Source organism: Rhea pennata, chromosome 3, assembly GCF_028389875.1.
Source record: "Rhea pennata isolate bPtePen1 chromosome 3, bPtePen1.pri, whole genome shotgun sequence".
In the NCBI taxonomy this organism is placed as follows: domain Eukaryota; kingdom Metazoa; phylum Chordata; class Aves; order Rheiformes; family Rheidae; genus Rhea; species Rhea pennata.
The window spans coordinates 73,769,009-73,796,876 of record NC_084665.1 but is presented as its reverse complement, the minus strand read 5'-3'; the positions used below and the strand labels follow the sequence as shown (position 1 = coordinate 73,796,876).

General features: G+C 37.8%; 1 protein-coding gene across 4 annotated transcripts in view; it reads right to left on the bottom strand.

Moving 5' to 3' along the window:
* MAN1A1 (mannosidase alpha class 1A member 1) overlaps positions 1-27,868 on the bottom strand; it is a 146,138-nt gene that overhangs the window by 59,333 nt on the left and 58,937 nt on the right. For all 4 annotated transcript variants that reach the window (XM_062572615.1, XM_062572617.1, XM_062572616.1 and 1 more), the window contains one exon: positions 7,414-7,508. In XM_062572615.1, the coding sequence (XP_062428599.1) occupies positions 7,414-7,508 (95 nt within the window). The remainder of the gene's footprint in view (positions 1-7,413; positions 7,509-27,868) is intronic.

Below are 27,868 nucleotides of genomic sequence, written 5' to 3'. Positions count from 1 at the left end.
ACATGCTTGTGGTTCTTGACTCAAGTCCCTCCGTTCTTTTCCCAGCCCCCAAAATGTTCAAATCTTCCTTAAAAATGACACACGCAAAAAAGTTTCCCATTCTTTTTACGCCATCAGGATAAAAACTCATGATATCCAAGCAAAGTTCTGACACCTTGAAAAGAATGGAGGTGGCCAAATACCATGAAGTGAAGACTAACACACACTCCTGTAACAAGCTGGTTTCTGTGGGACTCTCACAAGATTTGTTTTGCTTTATAAAAATCAATTACCTATTATTAGCACCACAGAGATCTCTAAGTGATTGTGATCATACATTCACATGCTGAAAAATCATATTATTAATATTTTCACTGAGTTTCACACAGATTAGTAGTATGATAATTCTTAACTTGCAAGTATTTGTACTCATTTTACAGTGCATTGAAGAAACTGTGGGGAAAGTGCTAGTGTTTAAATTTAGAATTTTGGACAAGAAGCTCTCTCCTTTGGCTGTAAAAAAGCACTTGAACCAAGAAAGATTTTTGCAGTAACAATAATAGGTCACAAATCTTTCCCATGTTATTGCCAGAGGGCAGCCTCCCACACAAACTTGGTTTTACAATATTGAATTGAAGCTACTGTTTGAATAACACATCTTAACCTTATGGGTTATCATTGATTTTTTTTTTTTTAAATACAGCTACATTTCTTGAACTATATAGCTTATGGAATTTTTCTTATATTTTATAGCTTGACATTTTTGCATTGCTCAATGGCAAATCACGTCAGAAGAAACCATCTAGAAAAATGTACCGATGTGTGTTGATATGTAGATTCAGAAAGATCTGCATTTTAATAATACTTTCAGAATAATTTATTTATTTTTAGATGTGATCATGGGAGAATTGTTTATGATATCTTAAAGGAGCAGGGGAGTGCATTTTCCTTCCTCAAAACCCCATAATTTTAGTATAGTTCAATTGAGTCTGGTTGAACAAAAACCACTAGTCATTCAACATAAAACTTGCTACTCATTCCAAATAAGGCCAAGACGGGGTAAGTAATTTACTTACTATGAAGGCAACATAATATCAAAATAAAAACAATGAAACAGCTTGTAAGATGGCCTATAACATAGTAATATCAAAATACCCCAAACTAATAACTACTTCTCAATTTTAACTTTGCATTAGGTGCCAACTCAGGAAATTTGAAGCTGTTTATGAATCACACAATGAATCAGTGGATTAACCAGCACTTGAAACGGTAGTGATCAAAAGATGTACCCTTTGCCGAAATAATGATCTTTATTGTTGGTTACTTATGAATCAGTATGGAATTCATCTTCCCAAATCAAAGAAAGTCATTTTTTCAATTATTTGTCTAAGCTCTTCGTTAGCCAATGAACAAAGATCAAGCTCTCTAGAAGGCAATTATTTCCATCTCAAAACAGATGTTTTAACACCAAGCAAATAATTTTTAGATAGCAGAAGTTCAGCTGCTTCTCATTTTTTTGGGTCCAGAGCTAATACAAATCCACACTATGATCCAAACGCCTGAAGGAAAAAGTCTGATTTTAATTGGGGTGTTTTGCTACAGCGGAAAACTCAGTGTTAACCTCAACATTCAAGTCCTTTTAGTTACTATTACTGCTTTAATTTATGTCATCAGTGGAGTATTTCTCCAAACCATGCACAGAAAGCCTGTGCAAGTGTGCAAACTAGACTACTTCTATTTTTTCTAAGATAATATCAGTTCTCTGCTCTAAAATGATGCGCAAGCTAGATAGAAGGGATAAAATTAAGGGTACAAATGCACAATTTCCACATAGCCCTGTAATGTCAAATTGGGCAGATAATGTGAATCTCTCCTCATCACAACCCCTTTAGCACACAGATTTATTTTTTACTAAAGATAACCAGATCCAAGGAATAATTTTTATCCAACTCTGTAGTCTTTTCTTATATATATCCTTTTGACACTATAGCTTAATAGAGGAAATCAGAAAGTTCAAATTCATCATTCTGCTCAAATCTCTGCAAGTTTTTGTGATAAACTGGCTGAGTCACTAGGACAAGTAAAGGCATGAATCACTACCACAAGTACTGTTATGAACCATTTTTTTAACTAATATCATACAGAAAACTTGATGCTTAGTAAAATTTTGCAAAATCATGCAACATTCACCATTCTGGCATTTCTGATGATGCAAGTGGAATTAACCTGACAAAAATGGTTTACTAGATTTGCTTACTTGGATCCTTTCTTGCTTATATTTTCAAACTTTCTTAATGTATCAACCTTCTTTTACAAACTATATGGAATATACTCTTAAACACGTTGATTATGAAATTTTGGAAGAAGTCCCAGAACACAAAACAAACCATTCGGTTATGCACTAAAATCAGTATCCTTCTTTAAGAATACCAAAAAGTCTTTTCTGTTGAGGAAGGACACTAACTAGGTTTTGAAGGTCAACTTATGTTAATAAAGTGAGCTACACAGAAGACCTTAAACATGTTTTGAAATCAGGAAATACTTTGAAGCTTCTAAAATATTTTAAAACAAGTTCTGTTGTCTAAAGATCAACATTTCATACTTTTTTTTTAATAAATCAGTCACATTTCCTGCTAAACGTAAGGCTCCGACAGGTAAGTTCCAGTTCCTTTAAATTATTACACTTTAAAATAATGTCACTACACTGAAATGCTTGAGTGTGAGCATCAGTACAGGACATAAAATCTGTGTCTTAGTCCCTGCGATAGCAACTGGGGCATTTTAGCTTAAATCCACCCCAGCAAGCAATCAAGCTCCGCAAGGAAACCAGCCTGTTGGGGGAGAGCCCTGCTGGTCTGCGGGCCTTGTCGCGGGAGAACGGGAATGCCAGCTGGTGCTGAAAGTTAAACTCCTCTGGCAGAAAAGCAAACAAAAACCCAACGCAGCACACGCAGGTTGAGAAACACGGCCCGATAGGGAGGACTGAGGGGGTATCTCTCTCCTTGTTACAACGGGAGCGGGGAGAAGATGGGGATGTTTCTGCTTGCTTATAATCTCTCTGGTGGCTTCCAGAGCCACGAGCAGCTTCCAGGAACTTTTGCCCAAATGTGGACCGCTTTGAGGCCTGGTTAGGCCTGTGGCATAATAAAAATATTTTACCACAGAATGTGGTACAAAAAAAAAAAAAAAAATAAAAATAAAAAATAAAAGAGGAGCTTGTTTTAAAAACTTGCTGACAAGATCCCAATACCATAAATATTGCATTTTTGTTACTTTCATCCTCAGTTACCTACAAATGACTAACTAGTTTGTTCAAAGGATTTAGCAATTCCTCTGCTATCTCACTTGCAATAATGAGTTCAACTTAAGTCTGCTGTTTATGTTTAATTAATACGAAAGTGCAAAGCACAAAGAATTCTAGGCTGACTTCAAACGCAGCAAACGTGTTTATGATGAGTAAATGAATTAGTTCCTGAGGTTTGATTTTATTAATATAAATTAATCAGATTTATTTCAAACTCTTCTTTAATTTTTGATTTCTTCTAAGCTTCCCTGCTCACAGCTATTGCATCCTCACCTCAAACTGTCTCCTTCTAGGCAAAACTTCCCAAGGACCATACACCCCTAAGTGCTTACATGAGCTACTTTTGTCTCTGAGCCAGCAGAACAAGCAGAGCATTCCCCTAGCCATAACCTGCAAACAGGCTGCAGGTATCTGCCCCCCAAAAACACTTATATTTGTTCTGTTCTCAGAAATAAAAGTGACATTTAGCACAGCTGAAAGCTTCTTTTTGCAAGAGTAAAGTGTAACTACTTTTCAAAAATTTAAGATGCACTTATATTTTATGCAATAGGTTGATTCTATGTAAAATATCAGTGAATTTAATTGCTAACAGGATTGCTATGTGCTAGCAGAGAAAGGAGAGTAAATAACCTTCAAATGCTGATTCAGCTGGTCAATTAATGGAGAATAAATATTTTAGGGAATCTACGTTCCTTCAGAGACAAATGCTTCTGGACTGCTTATTAGAAAATAGTAAGGTTGTATTACTGGAACTAATAGGGCTAAAAGAAAAGGATACAAGTCTGCTTTCAAAAGAAACAAAATTATATTAAGATCCAATTTCCAGCTAAACGAGAAGAAATATTGTTCAGGACACTGTCCTCAGAGACAGGAGTGGATTCTTGATTGATTGAATAAGGTAATAGCAATCTAGATTCTTCTCGGTATTTCAAAGCTTGGCTTCATCACAGAAGCACAAGCTCCATACAGTCTCCTTTGTAAGAAGGAGAACTCTCCTGCTTCTCCTTTGTAGAAGTGAAAATAAATAGATGCACAGAAAGTTTACTTGGCCCCATGAACATGATTCAAGTTGGATATTTTTTAATATTACTTAACTCACTAAGAGAGAGATAATTTCAGGTTTGTTTATTTTATATATCTGAGGAAGGTATATTACAGAAATACCTAAGCAATCTGATTGCCCAGTCATAATTTACTTGAAGCTTTTAAAGAGAAAGGAAAATGAAAAGTTTAGCGTGAAAGAAGAGAGTTTGTCACAGAACACTGAGAGGCAGGAAAAAAAAAAGGGAAAGATCTCATGGTATTTTAAGAGGCTATTGTAGTTGCCTTTTCAGAAGCACTGAAGATTCAGACAGAAGACAAAATGTCTAAAGAAAAGATATGGGTGTAGGAAAGGAGGGGGAAAAGAAAAAGAAAGAAAGAAAAAAAAAGCAGTCCTGCCAGCAAGTCCTTCTTATCCCAAACAGAAGACACCAACATAACCAGCAAGCCACCAACTTGTGTGTGTTCTCCCAGTGCAGCCTCTGTTTGCACCACTGTTTCACACAGAATAGACAACAAGTGTAATACAACACTGGTTACTAAAATAAGTGAGTGATGCCTAAAAGGAACTTCAAAATTAGCAGTATAAGCAGAAGTGAAAAACAGATGCTGAAGATGGGCTGAACGTGCAGAGTAATATCAGGAAAATGAGACATATGGAAATGCAACCGAAACATTTAGAAAGAAAACCACTAATCTAAATACTTTAGAAGTACTTCAGAGACAAAAGAAATTCCAGTCAGAAGCAAAAGCACCCAAGAGATTGGCTAAGAACATAAGCTAAAGAATGGTACAGTAATTTTTTAATATATTTGATAATTAAGGTTCCACAAATAGAAAGTAAGTGCTGCATGGCCAGCAAGCCATCAGGAATGAGGCAGGATGAAGATAAACTACGGAAAAGAGAAAGAGTACAAGACTTCAGATGTATGCCTTTATCATGTTAAAACACATGCACACAGATAAGCAAATACATACATTTACACATACAGGAAGCCAAGGAGAGAACAAGACTGGCCATGATAATACAGGAGAAGCAAAGAAAACAAGCTATTTTGTGAAGAGCATTCGCAGAGTGAAACAAATATCCAGCTCATCTGCTAATCCAAAAATAGTCATTTAAAAATAAACATTGACACCCACAATCTATTGTGAGTGTTCTCCAATTTGAAGCATAAATCAAAATAAAATCAAATAAAGTACTAATCAGAAATGAGGCGTATTAGATCTGTAATTTATGCAGGCTTCAGTAGCTTAGCATTCCCTAAGCCTGGATGACAGCATATTTGTTTGCACAGAGTATTACGGCAGAGTCATCTACTGAAGGTCAAATCTAGACAGATGTGCAAAGATTCGGAATGAATAACCAAAACCAGGGCATTTAATGTAACACTTGCTATTACAGCAAAGGAAAGGATGCAGTTATCTTAGTAGAGATCCTCCTCCATTTTGGGGAAAGATACAGAAGGAATCCTTTTTTGTCACCACCTGATCTTGTTTGTGGTCTACACTTGGCAGTGTACCGCAGCATTTGTTTTGAGAAGCTAGGAACAAACCCACAAAGACCTACCAAAGAATTTGAACTGTTTGCAAAAACTGCTGATACACTTGGTAGACTAGGAAGGATTTAGATAACAGCTACATATAAAGACAGATTTTTTTGGCCAAAGTACCTTAATAATATTTAAATAAATTATATAGCATAACATACTGTTATGCTGCTGTAATCACATATGTATGCTAGAGGTTGTACTCAGAAGCTTTTGTAACAGCTCGGAAATAACCAGACAAAAAAACCTCGAGCCATTGCACTGATTTGGTAACATGCAGGTAGGTAACAAGTAAAAGCACCGGGAACACCATGGGGCAGCAGTTCACCAGCACCTTTAAAGATGAGAAAGTCCTGAGGAACTAACTTCCTCTGACTCCCAGCACACATGAGTGCGCGCGCACACACACGCGCACACGCACATGCACTTCTCATCTCTCACCTCCCAAATCCTTTCTAACGTAGGTGGAAAAATAAGCCTGTCTAAACTGATACACCAGGGATTTTTGTAGATCTGGTTCAAAGCAGTTTATGGACAATTCTGAAACAGTCAACCATGCAAGCATGCCAAGTATGTCCCTTTCTGGAAAAAAAAAAAAAAAAAGGCATAAATACTGATCAAACAGAATAGTGGAAGATACTGTCAAGCAGGGGAATCACACAAACACGACACCACCACCACCACACACCCATGAAATTTCCCTTGATCCTCCCCGACAGGCAGAATTTCATGTTCTTGTGACGGATGATGCTACGGTGTTTTTGTTTGTTTGTTTGTTTGTTTTGTTTTGTTTTGTCTGCAGTAGTAGAAAAGTTGATGTGTCCCTCTCTATATAAACATAATCCACAAGTGTATCTTTTGCTATTCTTCCTCAGACAGCGCAAAGGAAACCTTTTCCTTGCTTTGTCACTGCTAGTAGGCCTAGTAATCCCAAGACTGACCCGGGATTTGCTGACGTTCGTATGGAGCCAGATACTGGAGGCCAGAGCTGCTCCAGGAAAGCAAGCATCTCCTGCAGCAAACACCTGGCCGTCCTCAAAGCAAAACTGACCAAGCCAGAAACTCCTAAGGAGACAATGCAAGTCAATGAGTCACTTGCAGCAGATGTTATTCCTGTTTCTTAGGACACACTGATACTACATGTGAGAACAGGTAAAAATCATAGTGCTTTTCACATAGTAGCTTAACTGGCAAGAACCCTTACTCTTCTGGAGTAGCACATCTCCTTTTGCAACTACCCTACCTGTAACAACACTAAAACCGATGGAAGACTTCAGGAAAAGTGATGAGCAACATGCTAATTAACAGAAAAGCAGCTTGTTCCGAGGTGAATAAATGCATAACTATATGCACTCTTGTGTGTACAATGTATATTTATTTAAATTTCTTAACTTAAACTATAAAACCAAGGATCTTTAGCATAGAAAGACTCTCTTTAGAAAGACTAAAATAGTGAGTTAATTGCAATAGCTTTGTGGTTCAGACAGGATTTCAACCAACTTCTTTATATTGCTCTAGTCATCAAAAATTAGATATTACCTCTTAATATTCAGTAATGCCCAAGGTATCCCAGTGGGAGTATTGAAAGCAGGAAGCAATTTCTCTCCAAGTTCCACTGCTTTCTTTCGGAATATCTGAAAATTAAGAAGAAACAAAGTGTTGGAAAAGACAATGTTGCTCCCATTGAATGATTTTGAATGATCCTGCTGTTGAACGTGCAGTACAAAATCATCCCAGCACAATGAAGCAACCTTGTTTTTTAGTGTAATATCAAAGAGGCCAAGAAGTACAATCATTTATCTGCTATGCAGAGTAACAAGGGTAGTGGACACCACAGAAAATGGAATAACTCATCCAACAGTATTACCTAGGAAAGCTATCCAGATGACATGCATCTGGTATGACCAGCAACAAATCAGAGTTATAATTATATATATATTGGCTATACTGGTTTGTGCAGAACTGCTTGTGTGCTGCTCCGTCTGGCCTGGCTGGCATGTGGCAAAAGCAAAACAAACACAACCCACCAAAAAGCAACAGAAAAAGGCAGCACAATGATATTTTTGCAGCACTGCGACTGAGTTACTAAGTAGTCTTTCTGGACTCAGCTGGCGTGGCAGGAAGACGAATGGGTATTGATGCCGTGATTAGCCCCCAAAATGGAATATTCCCCTATAGACAACTGAGAGTTATGCTCATCCTTAACATTCAAAAAAAGTTTCAGCTCTCATCCTAAAAAGATGAAGCAGAAAGACCTCAAATGCTTAACATCTGCCCACAGGAATTACATACAATTTAATATAAGGAACTTTTATGTTCCAGGTAATAGCTGTAAAGCCAGAACAAAGAGGATTTTGCTCTCTTCCAACTGCCAAGTTAGCTCAGGTTACATTAACCTGACTTTCAGAGCAATGACCGCTCTAGTAAAAAGAGTTTCTAATTAGAAACAAAATTGTTTCAACTTAAATATAGAAACCTATTTAGCGATTACAATGTGAGGAATGTTCAAGTCCTATTTGCTGGGAATTGCAGTGGGGTTCTGTGCAACACTGAAAGGAATTATCCCAGGTGTATTAGCCAAAATAGCAAAGTCACCTTCATCCTTCTCTCATTCTAATAACAGCTCCCTTCAATTCATTTCTTCCCCTCAAACATATTTATGATGAATTATTTATTTACTTATTTATTATAAATCATCTTGTACATGCAATGCACATCACAGTATAGGAAGACACATTAGAGCAAGTTTTCATAGAAGGAAGGAAAATACACAGGAACTCTGTTCATATGTTTATGTAAATGTAAATAAAGCTATTTGCTGGTCCAAACAATATAACAAGAAATTTCTATACAAATATAATGCAATTTTTAAGATTGCACTTTCTAAAAGTCACTTTGTGTTAAGCTTTTTATTATTATAAAGTATTTGATCAAGTGAAAATTTGAAATTCTGGGATTACCACCTTACCATAACTACTGTCCCACAACCATACATGTTACCATAACTACATATATTTTACCTCAACTGCTACCAACTACTACAATAGACTATCTCACAGTTTCTTCTTATGACACAGGATTTAAGATTTCTGTGACAATAACCCAGGATTGGAATTACAGCAGAAGAGATTCTGAGATTTTGAGTGAAGTTTAGTAATTTGTTCCTGTTTCTGGAGCCACTTTACGGCTGGAGTCAAAAAAATGAAGCAACCAAATCCTCTTGCCTTAGTGCCTTTGTATGTCTGAGTTGAGTACATATGAGTGCTGGGAGCAATGTGAAGTAAAGCAGTAGGGAAAATGATTTGCTTGGAAATCCTTCCATAACCTATGTTATTTCTGATTTCCCATGTACCAATTGTGTGGATTCTGCCAAAAATTAGTTATGGATTTGTGACCTTCAGACAGTACCTAATTTGGTCTCACCAGGGGGTAACCTTGAGGGACACCCAGAAACAGTAGTTTGTGCAGAACTTCATTATCCCTGAGCACAGAGCAAACTTGCACAGAGCAAATGACACTAACTCTACAAGGAAAACACAGCCTTCCTATGAGTTACACTAAGCAGTTGCATTTGTTCATGTTGATCCATCAAACCCTAACCCCAAATTTTGGTCTTCCAGCACTAGAGAGGCCTCCTCAGCCTTTTACAGCATAGGATGTGATTAACTCAGCAGTGATTAACTCAGCAGTTCATCTTAGCATCTCTACTTGAAACACTGAAGTACTAACAGGAAAACGTTTTATGATGAACTTCCTGAGCAATGGACACATCAAGAGCCTGAATTCCAGCAGAAGCACTTATGGCGCAGTGTAAGACCCATCTTTTCTCATATCTGAAGGAGGCATTTTTTTTTCTTTTTTTAACGAAGTGTGATTAAAAGTGGAGACTGTCAGTGTCAGATATACTCTTTTTAGACACGTATTTTGGGACAAGAGGAGATGTCCCTTTCAAAAGGCACATAAATATTAAATTGTAGTACTGCCAGCAAGGCAATGACCCAGACACAGTAAGTGCTGTAACTTATGCTTTTTATTAATCCTTCATCATTAAAAAGATTATATGCAAACTCAGAAAGAGCAATTCTAATAATGGCTTTTGGACAAAATGTAACATTTTAGTATCTTAATTAAATAAAGAGTCAATGTATAGCAAAAATGCTTTAATTTCAAATAAACTCTCACCAATTCAATTCTATTGTATTTATATGACATACTAAATTCTTTCAAAAAAACCTTGTCTACTTTCTAAGCATGTCAAAATTAACAGACATTCAAAAATAAACAAAACCAGTATCAGGTAGTAAGGAAATATTTTTCCACTCATGGATAGGCAAGAAAGCCGTAAGTCAGTCCTGATAAGGACAGTAGTTTGAAAAAAAAATGTTACATCTTCAACTTAAGAACACACAATAAAGTTGGATTTTCTAATTAATTTTTTTTCCAAAATGCGTATCTTCCAATGCAGTAAACAATTTGATATATAGGAATCTTTAAAAAAAGCAATTAGAAAAACAGAATTTAAAAAGTGATTTTTAAACTCTCATGCAATTTTGGAACAAGTCCTGAGCTGACAATGCACTTCTTTTTCACAACAGAATTGCAACAGTTTATTACTAAAAAGTCAGCTACCGATATTATTCAATTTTATCTCTAAGACTAATTTAATAAGTGAACTACTGACTCCTAAATTACTACCTAATGTCAGTAAAACAGTATAGGCAAGAATGACAAACATTCAACAACATTTTGTGAATGATTGAGCATTCTAAACTGAAGGAACTTCAACTAGAAAAATAATCATATTTCAGTAAGGGCAAGAAGGTGAAGATTAATAATAGCAACCACTTTATTTTTCAATTTGCAGCTTTAATAGGGTTAAGCAATAGTAAATCGCTGTCCCAAGCCGGCACTGCAGCTCCCCTTCCATCCCACAGCCCCCTGTCCTCAGCTCTCCAGGTTAAAGTATTTCTCTGCTCAGGCCATAAACTGCTTCCAAGACCGCTACGACCTGCTCACGCTTCACCCGCTCTATCATACCTTCCGTCTAGATCACACGCTTTTTTAGGTGTTCTTTATCTGATCTATTAGCTGCCCAGGTAATACAATAAGCAAGCAACACCGTGCTCAATCCCTTCTCTTAAATGGAGCAGTGAGAGGGAAGTGTTACTACTACCTTTAAAAACCAACCAAACCACCAAAAATTGCACTGAGATTTCACTGTAACATAATTATTTAGCACATTAAGAAAATTATTCTAAAAGAAACATGGTGATTCAGGAAAAAAAAGAGTTAAAAAGTGTTAAAAATACATGATCAGCACATAACATTGCAAAGTTAGGTAGGATACTAAATGCTTTTTAAAGCATTTTTCTCTAGCATCTTTGTCAGAAGACAGACCACGAATGTGACATAATCTCTCATTTTAGACTCAAAGTGTTATTAATATTTTTTAAAAGCTTCACATAAGATCTCTAACAATCTTTTGTATTATTGATTCTCACTGTGTGAGGGTCCTAAGCAAGAATAATTCCTTTCTAGAATAAGTGTATAGACTCCTTCACACTACCGTCCTACTCCTAATTAAAATTAGCATAAAATTAGACACCAGTCTATACAATAGATTACACAAAAACCAGACTAACTACATTTTCCATTGAGATGCATATTTATAGCAGTAAGCAATTAATTTTTAGTTAAAATAACAGCAGTGTCATCTTTGTCCTTTTGGCTACCAATCTGAGGTGCCTTAAAAACTCAACCCTCCCCCCCTCCCCGAACCTGCCACCGTAACTCCCAAGCAAACAATTCCTTGAATGACATTTTAGGACAGCAATGAATAAACAAGGAATCAATGTCACTGCTGTGCACATTCAGCTTTCCTGTTATTGTCCGTTCAACCCACAGCTAGCGCACATACCAAGCCCAGGGAGCTCATTCATCCAGATTTTTTTTTTTTAATACACGTAAATATTTTTGGTCTTCATAAGAGATAAAGTCCAGAACTGATGCCTTTCCAGGCCTCTACCAGGCATAAGCTAAAGGAGGTGTGCTTCTGCAGGACATAGTATGCATGCATATCACATCTGCTTTACATGCAGAAGGTCCTGGGTTCAAGTCCCAGTGGAACTAGCACCAGGAAATCTTTGGGAGGTTGGACTAGATGATCTCCAGGGGTCCCTTCCCACCTTACTGATTCTGTGTGATCATGATTCCCAGTGCCAAGAAGTCATCTGCTTCCTCAGTAGGTATGTTCTGTGTCTTTCATTCTAGTAGCATGGCTATACTATTACTGAAAAAAGTAAGGAAAGTAACCACATTTACGTATATAGTACTTCCATCAGCAATTTTCCTAAAGTCTTTCTTTTCTTTTTTTTTTTTAATAAAAATTTCCTCATTTCTCTCTCAAATGTGACCTTAATTCAGTGAAGCGCTCTTGCTTAGAAAAGCACTTTGGGTATGGGGTTTTTGTTGTTGTTGTTCTGCTTACTTTGTGTCACTGATGGAACAACAGAGGTTTTGGGCATAAACCAGCGGACAGAGAAGAACTTTGAATGAAACTTTGGCCATGAATTTAATCAACTAAGTTTTCCAAATGCCAGCTTAATTTAAAGCAGTTACTTGCATTCTCTACACAATCTCGTGGAATGCAGCGTTTTGTGCAACTTTCTTTTATTAATGGCTTTCAATGAAAGGTCTTTGTATTCTAAAAGGGAATTTTAAAAAAGGTCAAACTTTCAGAACTGCACTGCTCATGTGAGAAGCCCCAATCCAATAAGCAGTGAGATTTACTCTTACTGGGGAAACAGAGAAGTAAGGGTTTGCCTACAAAGACGCAACTGTAGGACTGAGTCCAGAGCTGTCATTTGATGCAGCAGTGACTTCCATTATAGCGCAGGGACATTATCTCCTCTGGATAAACAAACACATTTCCTCTAGCTGGAATGACAAACTCCTATGAAAATGCTAGATTACCTCATCATAGATGTAATTGCTGTTGCTAATCAGGAAGAAAACAAAACACAGGACACAACAAAATATATTCAAATTTTGTACGGGGCCCATATAATTAACAAATAGCACAACATGGTCTATTATCATAAAATAAAGAATGTCCATAATTCTATCTAAAAAAGCATTCATATAAAATCTAACTAGAAAGATGGGGTAATTGTGTCCTTCATATCCAGATGGGTATACCCACCGTAGCATTTGATATAAACAACATTTACAGAAACATTTACAGCATAATAGCAAAACCAGAAGTCAAATTTTAGCAGTGATCAGAGGAAACAATCCTAATCCTTTATTATTTTTTCAAATTGACAAAGACATTTTCTCTGCATTTCTAATTTTGTCAAATTAAGCATTGTTCACTTTTGCATTATATTTACAGATAAAAACTGACAAGGCAGTAAGTAAGATTTATTGCTTTCTTTGCTGTACCTGACTGCCCTTCCCAGTAGAGTAAGGAATGAATATTTCAGTGCAAAAGCAGGAAACGAGAGCAGAAAAATGAGCAAGGACAGACTGCTTCACTTCTCTTCAGAGCACTAAACAGAAATCCTTTCAGTGGAAAAAAGTGTTGATTTAGGTTTAAAATGACCTGCTAACAACAAAGGACTCTTTTAAAAAAAAGAGTTTGTTCTAACACCTTCCTCGCTGAAAGACAATCCAAGATTTTTGTTATGATTGTATCTTTTTATCTTCACCAGGAAAGCTTAGAAAAGCTCTGAAGATGTTTGTGCTGCACTTGAAGTATCAGAACACTTGAAATTATGTAAGCTGAACTATTTGACAAGCTTCAGTGCTAAGTGGTATAACACTTAAGTGCTATATTATTTTAAATCATTTCCTGTAACATATTTCCAGCGTTTACGATGCCTTTATAAGTTACCCAGTTGCTGACATTAATTCAGCAGCAATTACCGCTTTCACAATTGCTGTTACCTTGGCAGGAACAGGTGGTTTCGAGTTTAATTTCAGTCAATCCTTAATTACCTCTGACTGAGCCAAGTCATTTCTGGATTAGCTGTGCTACGTGGTGCGAAGATGGTTAACAGCATCCGGAGACCCAAGCTGAGGCGCGGCGTCGTAGCCCGTGCTAACGGGAGGAGTCCAGGTGGGCTTCACCTGGGACCTTCTCGGCTCGTAATAAATTTTATTTATTGCACTGCCAGAACCAGACGTGCTGGAGAGTAAATTTTGAGCAATTTCTCCGGGGAATAGGTTGGGTCCAAGTCAGGCTTATTAGTTTTGGGTTAGCCTCGGTCGTGCTGGACCTGAAGTGAAGCACACGTGAAACGCCATGGAAATGCAGGGTGCTGCTCAGGCCCAGACATCCTCCTGCCAGGAGAAAGAGGATCGTGCCCCAAAAGTGGGCGGCTCTGCCCGAGGGTGGACGTCGGGTCGCTGAAGACAGAGCAGAGCTAACCGGCATGATCGCACAGGGCGATGCTGCGGTCACAGCCCCAGTTTTGGGAAGGTTTCTGGTTGGCAAGCAGAGAGTTGGCCCTCGGGAACATCATTTCCATAAAAGCCCAAAGGCGGGGAGAAAGCAGGCGTTAGCTTCTTTCCAAAGGGAGATTCCTCGCGGCTTGGCATGAGAATTTGGATGGGTCAGAACAGCGTTTGGTTTTAAGGAGATTTTAAACAAACAAGCCGACCTCCTTGCAAATCAGCAAAACTGAGTGGCTACGGTTTCGACCCCACCGGCAAGTCCACGGAGGGAACACGAGCTAAGCTGCTAGGCAGGCACAGGGCCACGGTGGCATTGCTAGTGGAAAGGAAATCCCAGCAGAAGGACTAGACTTAGAAAGACTCAGTTTCATAAATGAGCTCTGTCATTTCCCTCTTATTGAACTCCTCATCCAAGCAGCACTAACTTGCATCCACATCTCTCTTGCGCATGAGAATGGTGTCAACTGTGTGAAGCGGGGAGGAAGCTACATTTAACTGTCATCTGTGGGCATGTCTACAATCGTGCTAAACATCTACTGCCATAGAGGGCTGGGCTGGAAACGTGTTAAGAAACAATTGGGTATCCTGGTTTCCAGGAAAGCAAATCGAGGAAATACAGACCGGACAGTCAAAGCAGCCGTTATCCCAATCCAAGGCCAAAACTGGCAGCGCCTAATACTTTTAACAAGATCTTCAGAAGAAGCCCCAGATTTGTATTGGACACAAGAGATTACAAGGCATTGGAGAGCTCAAGCCTTCGGGAAACCCTGGGGCACTTAAGATGATGCGTCTCTTTGAGAAGGTGCACAAAACCTATCCAACTTTTGAAAACCTCTGATCTTAGAAGTATGCAAAAAACCTTACTGGGCCTTGTGATCGTGAGGAAGCTGGGAGTACGAGCTTCCATTTCCAGAACGTGTCAGCATGCCAGGCTCTAGTACGTAGGCACTATGCTACAGGATATGCCAATCTAATGGATGGAATAGCCCAAACTGAAGAGCATGAAAAATATCTGTTATCTTACAAAGTAAGCTAGAACATACATCAGGCTGACTCTTTATTGTTCTGGAGAAAATCTAATGCAAAAAAATGCTTGTAATTCTACAAAAAAGAATTATTCCTTCTTTTATTTGATTGTTCTTTTTTGTTATGCTTTCACCAATGGCAATAAAAATTGTTTTTCTTCCTAGCTGATCATTGTACTAAAGAAATCACACAGTACCATGAAAGACATCTCCTCTACCCTGAAAGGCTATACAGAACTTGATCAAATGGAAGTAACTGGATCAGTTAGATTTCCACATTTAATCCAAATGCACAAAACTTTCAATTTATTTGTTTGTTTTGCTATGTGCATTAGCTAACATATATTTGCTTCAGTTGCTTCTTAACTAAAGAGCTTCTAAGAAGATACATGGTGTTCTAAAACTTTACTTTAGGAAAGCCAGTAATAAATGGTACAAAATCTCATGCAGAAAGAAGGCAAGGCATAAAACTAAGAAGTATCAATGTACAGTAACACATGCACCTCTGACTTGTACTCAAAGTTGAAATGAGGGAAGGAATTGATCAATACTGTAGAATTAAAAAAGTCACAAGGGAAGAGTTTGTTCCAGTTATATTATTTCCTTGTGTGTTACTTACATAGCTGTGTATTTAAGATTGCTTAAATGCCAAGAACAATTTAACAGAAAGAAGTTTTAGACTTGAAGTGAAAGAGTAACTGCTAATGAATCTATTAATTTCAAAAAGGTATTAACTTTTTTTAAGCTTATGAATACTTGGACAATTAGAAGTTAAGCTACAACTCATTAGTACCTAGAAAGCACGTGAACTGATCATCGAAGATCTCTGGTGAGATTAAATTCTGGTGTTCCAGAAGTTAGCAAACCTTAAATATATGTAATAAAAGTAATTCTTTGAATACAAAAGCCTTTGAGAATTCCTCACCCCAAATGCAGACCAACTGTGTGCTGGCATTTCGCTCTTGAGGCCCAGATCCCAGGTATCAAAACTCAGGCTGTCAGAAAGCTATACTTAAATTTTAAGATTCTAGAAATGCCACACAGTTTATTTATGATAATAAATATTTATGATAAATAAATGATAAAATAGCTCAGTACTGATAAATCAGTGTCAAAGATTTGGGATGCCATTCTTATATTTTGTCAGAAATAGAAATGAACCACTGAAAAGTCTGGAATCCCAAGTCTCCAGCCCAATAAAGTCCATGTTTCTAGCAACGGCAGATGGCAAACTAACAGCCATGAAAACTGTCAGCGCCCATGACTGAGGATCAAGCCTAAACCTGAAAGCTAGTGCAAGTTTTAAATCTCTAATTTTGCCAGATATCCAGCAGGGTCTGAACCCACCGTTTTTAGCACAGTATGTCCCATTTGAGAATCCTGGGCAGCATGGACTGAAGCACCATACAATTGCACAAGCAGAGGATGAACAGACACTGTCCCATAAAACCAACCCCTCACCACAAGCAACCCTTCCCCTCCCCCCAAATTGCCCCTAATCTGCAGAAGTCTGATATTTAAATGCTTGGATACAAGTGAGAGATAAAGAGCTTTGTCATTCCTAGAAGCAGCTAGGGAACTAGGGATACCAGGCAAGTATGTCCAAAGCTCAAAATATACAGCATGTATTTAGAGTTCAGTTGTTCTACAGTTAGGGAAGATAATATATGTATTTGAAAATACACTGGATGTAACATAAGTAAACATAGATAGAATTAAAAATATGGCATACACAATGTTAATTCATTATATTGTGAAGCAATACAGAAAACATCTGGATGTCATCTTAGAGGTTTGTGCTTTTCCTGATTAAGGAAACAGCTGCCTTAGCAAAATTACTCATATCCACCAGTAATGAGGAGTATCTTTTAGCACAATTCCTCTGTTAAGCCACAAGCATCTGCTTCCTAATTTTCTTTTTATTTAATCTTGTGTACCCAGCCCAAGTGCTGTAACAACAAATTTAAATAGCTGCCTCATTTTACATCTTGCAAGCTATCATATCTAAACAAAGAATAGCACTTTGCATATGAAACTCTCCTTTCAAGCAGGTGACCGTTGAGAGGTGATTTGCAACCCCATCTGTGTGAAAAGGGGGGTGGGCTGGAGAAGCCTAATAAATGTTGCACGGTGAATCTATAATTCCATCCTTAATACAGCATAAAGTGCTAGCAGAAGATTCGTTCCTGGCCTTGCAAATTTAAATGCATCTTTTAATTCCAATACCATTAACTGATTCACTGTAAAGTAAGCTCCCAGACCACTGCAGCAGGCACATAAAAGCTAAAATCACTTTGTGCAGGTAAAAGGATGTTTCATTTGCTTTTCAATGTTACCTCAATAGCAAATGGAGAGCTGCTGTTTAAATTTGAGGCCAGCTTTACATGACACTTGTAAGTTTGTTCCAGTTGCTGATGGGAAGAGTTTTAAATGATGCTTATTAAATATACAAATACAGAATCATGAACAGGATACTGAGTATTTCTACTTTCATTATGCTTTCACTTCAGCTTTTTTTTTTTTTTCTTTTTTTTTCCCCAACTTAATTTTGTTGTTGGACATTTTACTCCAATATCAGAACAACAGTTTAATGAACTTGTACCTCAACTGCTGGGACAGTGGTGATCAGACTACTGAGCAAGCAGCAGAAGTGGAATTTCTCTGTATGATTCACTAGATCTAATGGTGATTACTTAAAAAAGGGTCAAGGTCTCCCATATTCTGCCACCTTCCCTACGTTGAGTACTAGCAAATGGGAACGTGCACAGCAAATCTTATCAGCTTACTAAGCTGATGGAAAAAACAACACAAAACAAAACCCAGCTACTCCATCTCTTCATTCCTCTCCTCCTCTACAGACTCCTCCACCTGAGTCTATGTTCTAAATCAAGATTGGTCAAATTGACCAACTTGAGAGAGGCCAGTGGAGGGTCACTATGCAGGAGAGAGGGCTGGAGCACACGATGTACAGGGAGAGACGGAGGGAAGCAGCTTTTTGCTTAGCTGGGAGAAGAGAAGGAGAAAGGGAGATCTAGCAGCAGCCTTCCAGCATGGAAAGGGAGGTAGCAGAGAAGATGGAGACACACCGTTCTCACACAACGAAAGGACAAGAGACAATCATTGCCACTCACAGAGGGGCTTAAACACATACAAAAAAATCCCGTATCGTGAGGAGGCAAACACAAGAACAGTGACCAGAGGGGCTGTGTAACCTCTATCACTGGAGGTATGCAGTGGGACGAGGTCTAAGCAACCTGATTTAGCTTTGAAATCACCCCTGCTTTGAGAGGAGGTTGGACTAGATGACTAGAGATATTTCCAACCTTGAATCTCTCTATCCTTCAGACATATAACAAGGCTATCCTGACAAACTTCCCCCACATATTAGTAAAAAACTCCTGCAGGTCTCACAATACAGAGACCCCCAGAACTGAAGTCCCATAGAGATGTTCACATAAGGTTAAGCACTAGTGATTTCGCTGAAGATCATTTTAGTCGGGAGAAAAATAAAGCATCTTGAATGACTGCATATTCCATTACTGGTAGCAGCTGCGGGAAGGGATAATGAAACATTTAAAACAAGGAAATTTTCTCTGCCTGCTACCACCTCAAGAATTTCAAATCAGGTACTGATTTCAGCTGTTTCTCTCAACTGGTTAAAATGTACATTGACCGTGGCTGTACTGTCTTTGCCACAGCAAAGACCTCAGGGGAATTAGCACAGACTAGTTCTTGGCTGAGCTCAGGGCTCACTGCTGTGGTGAATTACGTTTCTGCTGCAAAGCACTTGACCTGTGCCACTGCCCTGAAAAATTCAAGTTTTCTCCTGTTTTATTTTACTAAAAGTTCTCTGGATAGCCACAACAAGGGATTATTTTACAGTCTGTTTTCATTAAGCTGGAGGTGCAAGTTGCATGTGTTGTGGCACACCATGAGGGCACATACAGGACAGTGTCACAGGAGAGTCCTAACGAAGTGGACTGGCAGTAACACGACTTTTGTCCAAGCTATACCTTGTAAACACACAAGTCTGTGTCCAGAGTCTCCTCTTGTAGGGAAGTAGTGACTTTAGAAAGGAGCAAGCAGTAAACTAATATACATGGAATGCAGCTGATAAAAGAAGCCAAGGAGCAAAACAGGGGGAGTCCAAGCTGAAAAGTTTGAGTACCAAAGTTTTGAAAATAAGTTATGATGTCAGGCACAGAATTACAGAGTACAAGATTTTACATAGTCTTCGTTAAACAAAAAGCTTAAGTACTCTCATTTGCAATAGCTTAATGCTCTTTAGAGAGATGCTCTGTTCCTCTTGATGCATGGGTAAGTCCACTGACCATTAATTTGACATGTTCATGCATTCAGAAGAATAAATTAAAAATTACTCCTTTGTTAGTGTTCTACTGTTCAAACATATATTGAATACAACGAGTATTCAGTGGAAATTTATTTTTATATTAAGGCTGTCTCATGTTTAAACATTATTGTTATCTCTGATACTGGAAACATTATAAATATCTTTAAAAAAGGTTAGATAGTCACAATTACAAAGGTAGTGTTACTACATTAGATTTATGGCATGGGTCACTGGAACAAACCATTTGATTATAAAACTCTGTCATTAATCTTTCTCTGCTTCTCTGCCTCAAGCAGCGAGAGATTACTTCTGTTTCACTTTTTTATTTATGGAAAGGGAATCAAGAGTTTTTACCTGTTCCAACTCTAACGTTAGAACAATAGTTTCTCAGATTACAAGTGGACGCTGATGACTGTCACACCTGCTAACAACGTAGAAACTATTTTTCTTATTTGTTTTGGAAAATTCCATTAAAATAATGGGGTTTAGAAGATGTCAGTCAGGTTAACTCAACCTGTATCTGCAATTCTGTGCAAACAGCTACTGATTAAGCTTGATTCTATGACGAGAGTTTTGTAATGCCAGCAGTTGCATTGATAATGCTTTTTTAAGAAGTTACTTCTCAGAAGAGAGGAATGTTAAAGTTTAGCTTATTTCTTAAATTCTCTTCTTCCCAAGATTTCTGGCACTCTGCTGGCTATTTATGTAAGTAATATAACAAGAGAAGACTTCCTTTGTACAGTAGAAAAGGAAGCGATGATTTCTTAACTCAGTACATTCCTTACTGTTGAGATTTCTCTGAAAGACTATAGTTACTAAATTGCCTGATGAATAACGAGCACATTCAAAACAAGCCTAAATAAAATGTTTGTATATTTTCCTTAAATTAAATATAAGATACGTGAAGTCTCTTGATGTTCTTTTAATGTAAAGCAAACAGAAGGCTTCAAGAGAGGAGACTAAGTTAGGAAGCTGCATTTATGTGGTAAGCTAAATCATCAGGCAGACTAATTCACTTCCTTTCTGTTTGCTGTAAGACTGTTTTCTCTTACCGGACAAGCCATAAAACTGACTAAAATATAAGAAGGCAAACAGACATTTCCAGTTCTTAAGAGTCAGAAAGAAGTGCTCTGACTGAAGAGTAGCGCTGCCAGCAAGTCATAAATTTATGAGCAAACCAAGAGCTTTTCTGAATTCCCTACAGTTAATTTTTTTCTTACCATTTAACCTGAAATTCATTTCCATAACTAAACAACAATGATGTGTTCCCCCCACAGATGAGCACTACATGATTTCTGAATGCAGCTGAACATTGGGAGGAAACAATGGTTAGAAATATCCATAAAGATTTCAAGTACTGTATCAGCATTTACAGATATTATGTTGCTTCTCTTTCCCATACTCAATGCAAGTATCCCAAAATACTCTCACTTACCATCTCCTCTTTGACTACAGAAAAGGAGAGCTCTTTTGTGTATGTTGTACCTTTTATGTAAAGTATTTTTAATGTTAAAAAATGCATCATGATCTCAAATTCTACACAAATTCTGTTACAGAACATGCCTGTCAGTCAAAAGGAATTGGGGAGTTTCTTCCTGAAATAGGAGGAAAATGCATTATCTGGCAAACAGAAAGGAAAGGAGGAAAATAGAGCATGACAGTCATGCAAATTCTTTTTTGGCTTTCCCAAAACTCATTGCATGGCTCTACTGTTTTATTTTATTGGTTGACTGCATACTTTACATGGGTAATTCTAGACAGAATACTTTGCAGGTTTAATGTATATGTATACGTATGTATATGTTGATATGTAAATTAAAATATCATAGTAACTTAAGTATATTTCCAAGTTGGGACTAGACATAGGAAAATCTTAAAAGCAGGATATGCAAAAGGGCATTTTAGCAGCAGCTAAACTCAATTCTTCTATCGCCATCTGACACATTCCTTTAAGAAGGAACCGGTTGATCAAGGAGTTGTTCTCACTGTCTCAGAAAACCTCTTGTTAAGGCAGCTAATAAACATATTAACACACATCTTCCAAGAAAGGCAGAAAAGCTGATGGCATTTGACATCAGAGCAAGTCTCCCCAGATGAACTGAAAGCTTAGGGCCACCTCCACGGTTTCCTGTAGCGATGTGGCACTGTTTGCCTAGAACATCCCAGCAGGTATTGATCTTGCCTGGAATCAGAGATGATGACTTGTTCTTCCCTCTTGAATATAAATGAAAATAAAAGCGATTCTGTAGAGAAAAGACTGAGCATAGGCTGAATGATGTTTGTAAGAGAGATCCTACAAGCAGCAAATGCTGATGAGAAGGTTTGAGTTATTCACTGGTTTTGCATGATAAAAGGAAAAAGATTGAAATTGTCTGTATATGTGAATGATGCTTTTAAGAACAAGTTGGGGAAAAATAGCATCCTTTAAGAAATGGAATTGTGAGCTGCTGACTTTGTTCTGCAGCTGTTGGTTTGAAGAAAACAAAAAAGCGTTTTTTAAAGAAAAATGGAAGAGAATGAGTTTCACAGCATATCCTTTTCACATGATGATCCTGAGAATCTACTGGACTGCAAAAATATCTAGCCATGCTTGCAAAAATTAAGGACAACATGCCCCCCAAGGGACAGCGTGACTTTAAATCACTAACAGGATTGAACCAGCTTCCAAAAACAACTAGCTTGGTTGTTTCGCTTAGCCTGCAAAAGCAGATGACCGCCTAAAGGCTGGAGAAAACAAACAGATCAGATACATCCAGTTCCTCAGATTAACTAGTTGCAGAGCCCTTGTGGTAGTTAGATGCATCTGAGTCACAAGGAACAATGGAACTGGCCCAGGACACCAGAGGGAAGATTGGTTTTGTTTACTGTAGGTTGACTCTGTTCCAGTATCTCTGCTGCTGAAGAGATTCTTCCTTTTTTGCTTCCTTTTGTGTTTTGTCTGTTTATGCAGGTTGTATGCAAGCTTTTGAGCCTTCATGTATCTGAACAACTGGAATCCCACAACATTATACTGACTTAACTAATTATTACTAGAAGGACTAATCAAAGTCAGGTGGGTTAATGTAAAGAATCAAAGGTGTTTGAGTGAAGAATAGCTCACCTGAGTATGACATCAAAACATAGAATCCAAGTCCTTCAGAATATCTTACCACCTCCTGACCTGTCATATTCTATGCACTGCTAGAAAATTAAATGGTAAGAAAACTGATCAGAAAATACCTGTGAAGTACAAAAGTATAACTTGTCCACATCAGCCAGCTTTTTCCACTTGCAGCTTGGTAGCAATAGGTTCCAGAAACTAAATCTGTTTAGTTAATGAATCCTAGTACCAACATCAGGCGTAAGAAGTGCAAAAGATGCCTTCTCAGCCCTTGTAACTCTATACCCATTCAAATGCAATAACCTTTGCTGATCAGTGGCTCCATGATGGTAATTACGTTCCTAATGGTTACACTATCACCACATGATCATATTTTGCACATTATAAGTCTTGCATACTTACTGGCAAAAGACTTGCAATGTAAACAAGGAGTCAAAAACTGAATCTGCTGTTTAAATACATCCTAAATTATTTTTCCTTGATGAAAGCAAGCTAGATTTCTATGAAACACTGGCACTACATATTAGCCTTCTTTTTCATTCTTCAAATCTTGATGAAAATGATCTTCCTCATCCTCTTCTCAACCTTTAGCTTGAGAAAGTTTTGCAGTTTGCTCATTACTGTGCAATCAAATCTGTACCTAACAAGCACATATATTCATTGACTTGAGAAGAACAAAGATTTGCCTTTCATATGCTCCATGACAGCTCTAGTTAGGAACAATCACCTACCAAATGCCCAAATTTCCCTTGGCATCAGCTGTGCTGGAAGTGCCACAGAATTTTTCATGTGAACATCTTTTCCAAATTCCTAACTCAATTATTTGCACATAGGGTGCAAATACAGTCTGCATATGGCAGAGGCAAGCTTTTGGCACAGAACAGACAGGAACTGCACTCATTTATCAACCACAACATTTATCAACATTACTCAACTGTTGCATTTTTACAAACAAATGGCACAAAACCAGCACGTGGTTTCCTGCAATTACTTGCAGGACTTGGTAAAATCATCCATTCTTATCTCTCCTTTCAAATCTTTCAGATTTCTGTTGTTTAAAAAAGCACCAACAATAGATCCTGCCAAAAGATATACAGGCCAATTAGCACTCTCCATAAATCAATCTCAAGAGTTCGTGCCAACTTAATGCCAAGAGCCTTGTTTGGGTCTGTTTCAGATCTGATCTTCTGGGCAAGATGTATTGCTAAATCCAAAGGAGACTAACAGGATATCTGTTTCTTCAGCAGCAAACCTGCCATTGTCTGTACCTTTTGCTGAAGGCATGAAGTGCATGCAAAAACAATAATGATGTCTAGTTCTGATTTGAGGCATTCAATTTTCTCAATGATCTTCAGTTAGATTGAAGCAGCAGGACTATATGTGGCCGAATGTGGTGTTCTGTAATGAATGTCTAATCTGATCTTTCAAGCAGCAAATTTGATGAAGTTCAACCTCTTGCTGGAGCTTCATAAAACGAGTGTTTGCTGTACTTCAGCACCTTTTTCTAACATCTCTCAGTGCACGTCACAACATCCCAGGGAAAATGCAAAACTCCTAATCCAAAGGACTATTTATTTTTTTTAAAGTCCATTAACAATAAAAAATATGCCAGAAGTTTCTCCCAAGGACGCTCTAAGAGATAATTTTTTTTGACAAATACTGTGTGGAATATTGTCAGACAAAAGAAGAAAGCATCCTTTTTGAAATCTATCTTCAAGGTATATCCATACCCCATTCCACAGTTCAAAATCTCATGTCCTTATTTAGAAAGAGTAAGGCTCTACTGAAATACTGTTTCCCAACCATATTCCACGATCTTTATGCAAACAGACTCTCTGCCAATTTTAGGTTCAGATTCAGTTTTTTAAATGAGAAACTTTCCCCATTTCATCATATACTTACACTTCCATTCACTTGATTTATATTTAAAATAGTTACAAGTGGCTCTCACGTATTCTTTAATAGAAGTAATTAAACTTTTTGCAAAGAGATTCAAAATTTGGAGTATTCTTTAAGAAAGTCAAATTTGTAAATCTGATGAAACATCTTAATAATTTCCTACAGAATGAAAAAGTCAGGAATCTTCTACTGAATGGTTTGCACTTCTACCTTCTCAGAGCTAATAAGGAGAAGAGGGCTCTTTCTATCCAATTCTCAACTTAATTAAAAATAACTTCTGGATCAGAATCAGTCTATGGAGACAGAGCACAGAACAGAATCCTACAGAAAGGCTAAACATTAAGAAAGAACTAGTCTACTTTGTGCCTAGAGTTAAATGCAAGTGCACATGACTTTTCCTGGTACTTTTTGAAGAAAAAAAACACCAGAACAATGACACAGTACAATTTGTTACCTTTGAGACCACCTAATTATCCTTTTATTATGTATCCATGGAGAGACTATAAATACATACTTTCCCAAACATTTTATTTTGCCTATAATTAAAATGGCAGACCTAACTTAACACTGATCTACTTTCACTGTCAGCACCAGCTGAAATATTTTGCTGTTCCTTTCATTTGCAGAAATAACTTAGAATTTTGGGGGGGGGGGGTATTTGTGTGTACACATCATTTATGTATATATAAAAAATTATTTAGATATGAAAAGTATATTTGCAACAATCTCAAAATTGCTTGCAAGTGAGTCCACAGAGCCAAAATAATCTACTTAATCATATATTGTACATTTTCTGTTAAACTTGCAAACAAGACTATGTCACTAACTCTTAGGCAACACATTTTTATTCTCCTTTTGCTTGACTTCATTATTACAATAGTATTTGGTGCTACAAAATGACAAAACTGAATAGTAAGATTCATTTAAGATATGGATGTCTTCAGGACTGAATGTATTTGTGGATATATGTTGTCTCTGCACAGATGGTTAATAATGTATCATTTCTTCCGTAGAGTGCATTAGCACATACGCAAAAATTCTTATTTCAGGTTTAGCACCGGCACTAGGATTTCTTGTCATGCCCTCTCCAACTGTTCTGTAGAACCACAATCAAGTGAAACTGCAGGTGCTGGTTGAGAGCCAAATCCTCAGAGCAAACAAACCAGCTCCCCCTCAGCTGCTTGAATTCTACTTAATAATATAGCTCATGAGTTCATGTCAAACACACCAGCTGTTACAATCGGAATCAGATATTACTTAGCTCTCATTATCATCCATTCTCCTTTCTAACACATCTAACAATTTACCAGCTTTAGTATCACATCACAGTAATCTGAGGTGAGCAGGGATTTTTAGTTAAAATTAATGCAATGAGTGATGAAGCATTTCTGTTTGGTTATTTCTAAACTCAATGAATGCAAAGACATGACAAATAAGCCTGTCTTGGGACAAATTAAAAAAAAAAAAAAAAAAAAAACTCCTCCAAACACACAAACTCCTTTAATTATGCTAAAGGAAAACTATTAGAATTGCAGATAGTAGTCAGAATTCTAAACTCATGTTTTTCAGACCAAAATCAGGGCACCGGCTCCCGGTTTTATAGTGAGCTTACATAGGGCAGCTGAAGCAGGTAACACTGTAGCTCCTTTTCCTCCTCTGTTGTAGATATTCACGCTCACAGCAGACAGCCAAAAGAGACGCATACCCACTGCTGAGCTCCTGCAGTCTGCAATTCCCTGAATTAATGTGAATTGCCACTGTTTGCACTTTATATTAATACAGTTGGCCTGAGGGTCCTTATTATGAGGCAAAGAAATTGTTGGTTGTGGCAGTACCAGTGGAGTATTGCTTGCCTGGTGTAGCAGTGACAGGCACCATGAGGCTTCGGATCCTTTCCTTACAGCCTGGTAGGAGTTCCCAGCCACGGTTTATATTTGGGGATATTGGTAACCCCAAAGTAGAGGGGGAAGAGGTGGAACAATGAGAAGCAAATTTAAATAAGGAGGAGATTGAAAATCAGCCCCTCTGTGTTACTGTTCTTTGCAACGTCCTCAGCACTATATGTGGGGCCAGTTTGAGAGGCAGAGTTGCACAGAGCAGCTGAGCAAGAAGCACTTGGCGGAAGGGGGACAGAATTATTAGGAATGAGGCAGCTTTCAGTGTCTGGGAAACCTATACGGGATGGATGGGTCTCACCAAGAGCTGGAGTATAACTGCACTGTAGTGTATTTTGATGCAGCTAGCACAGAAAGAGAACTGTTAGGTCTATTAAAGGTCACTGAAATATTAATGGAGACTAAACAGACTATAATTGTAAGAAAGTTATTGGAGATGCTACATCCTTCTCTGTCCCTGGGTAAACTGCTAAATGTTGCATCAGGCCAGGATATAAACTGTGTTCTTACACATTGCAATGTCTGCTTCTTGGAGAAACTTAAGAGTCTGTAAGAGAAAAAGTAGCTCTTGGCTAAGTTCAGCATGCTACTAATCAAAGAGAAACTAATAGTGACCATATGCTCTAATTCAACATCTTATAAGCAAAAGGTCCACCTTGGTAATGCTTAAGAGAAATGAAAGAGAATCAAGGAGACTAGCTGAAATGAATCTAGAAGGGAAAAGCTGAATGGGTAGAGTGCTTGGAGGTGACATGGAGACCACTTAATAGAAGAAGAAGATTCAGAGTCAAAAGATTCTTTAATCAAAAGACTCAGATGACTACTGTCTTATTTTGGTCTGACAGTAAAGAAGGCAATTAAAAACAAAAGTATTTTGTCCATATAAGGAGCACAGAAATTAATAAAGTTTGACAAATTAAATACAAGAAAAAACATTATTAAATCAGGCTGAAAGTGATTTTTGAGGGAAAACTTTAAAAAGTTATAAAAATAACTGGAGGAGGGGGGAAAAAAAGAGAGGGGGGAAAAATGAGGCCTGACAGTGAGCCAGGAGAAACAATTAGAGAAATATATTTGTAAAAGGAGCACTGCATGAAACAAAGACATTGTGGAAAAGCTAACTTTGTAGTGTTTAGTCTTGAAGAGCCTGGGCATGTTCCCAAGGACAAGCCTAACACATTGTCTGAATACTGATATTGGGCTAGATGACCTCTTGAGATCCTGTCCAAGCTGAATGATTTGTGGAAGTCGGAGGGGGAGAAAAATC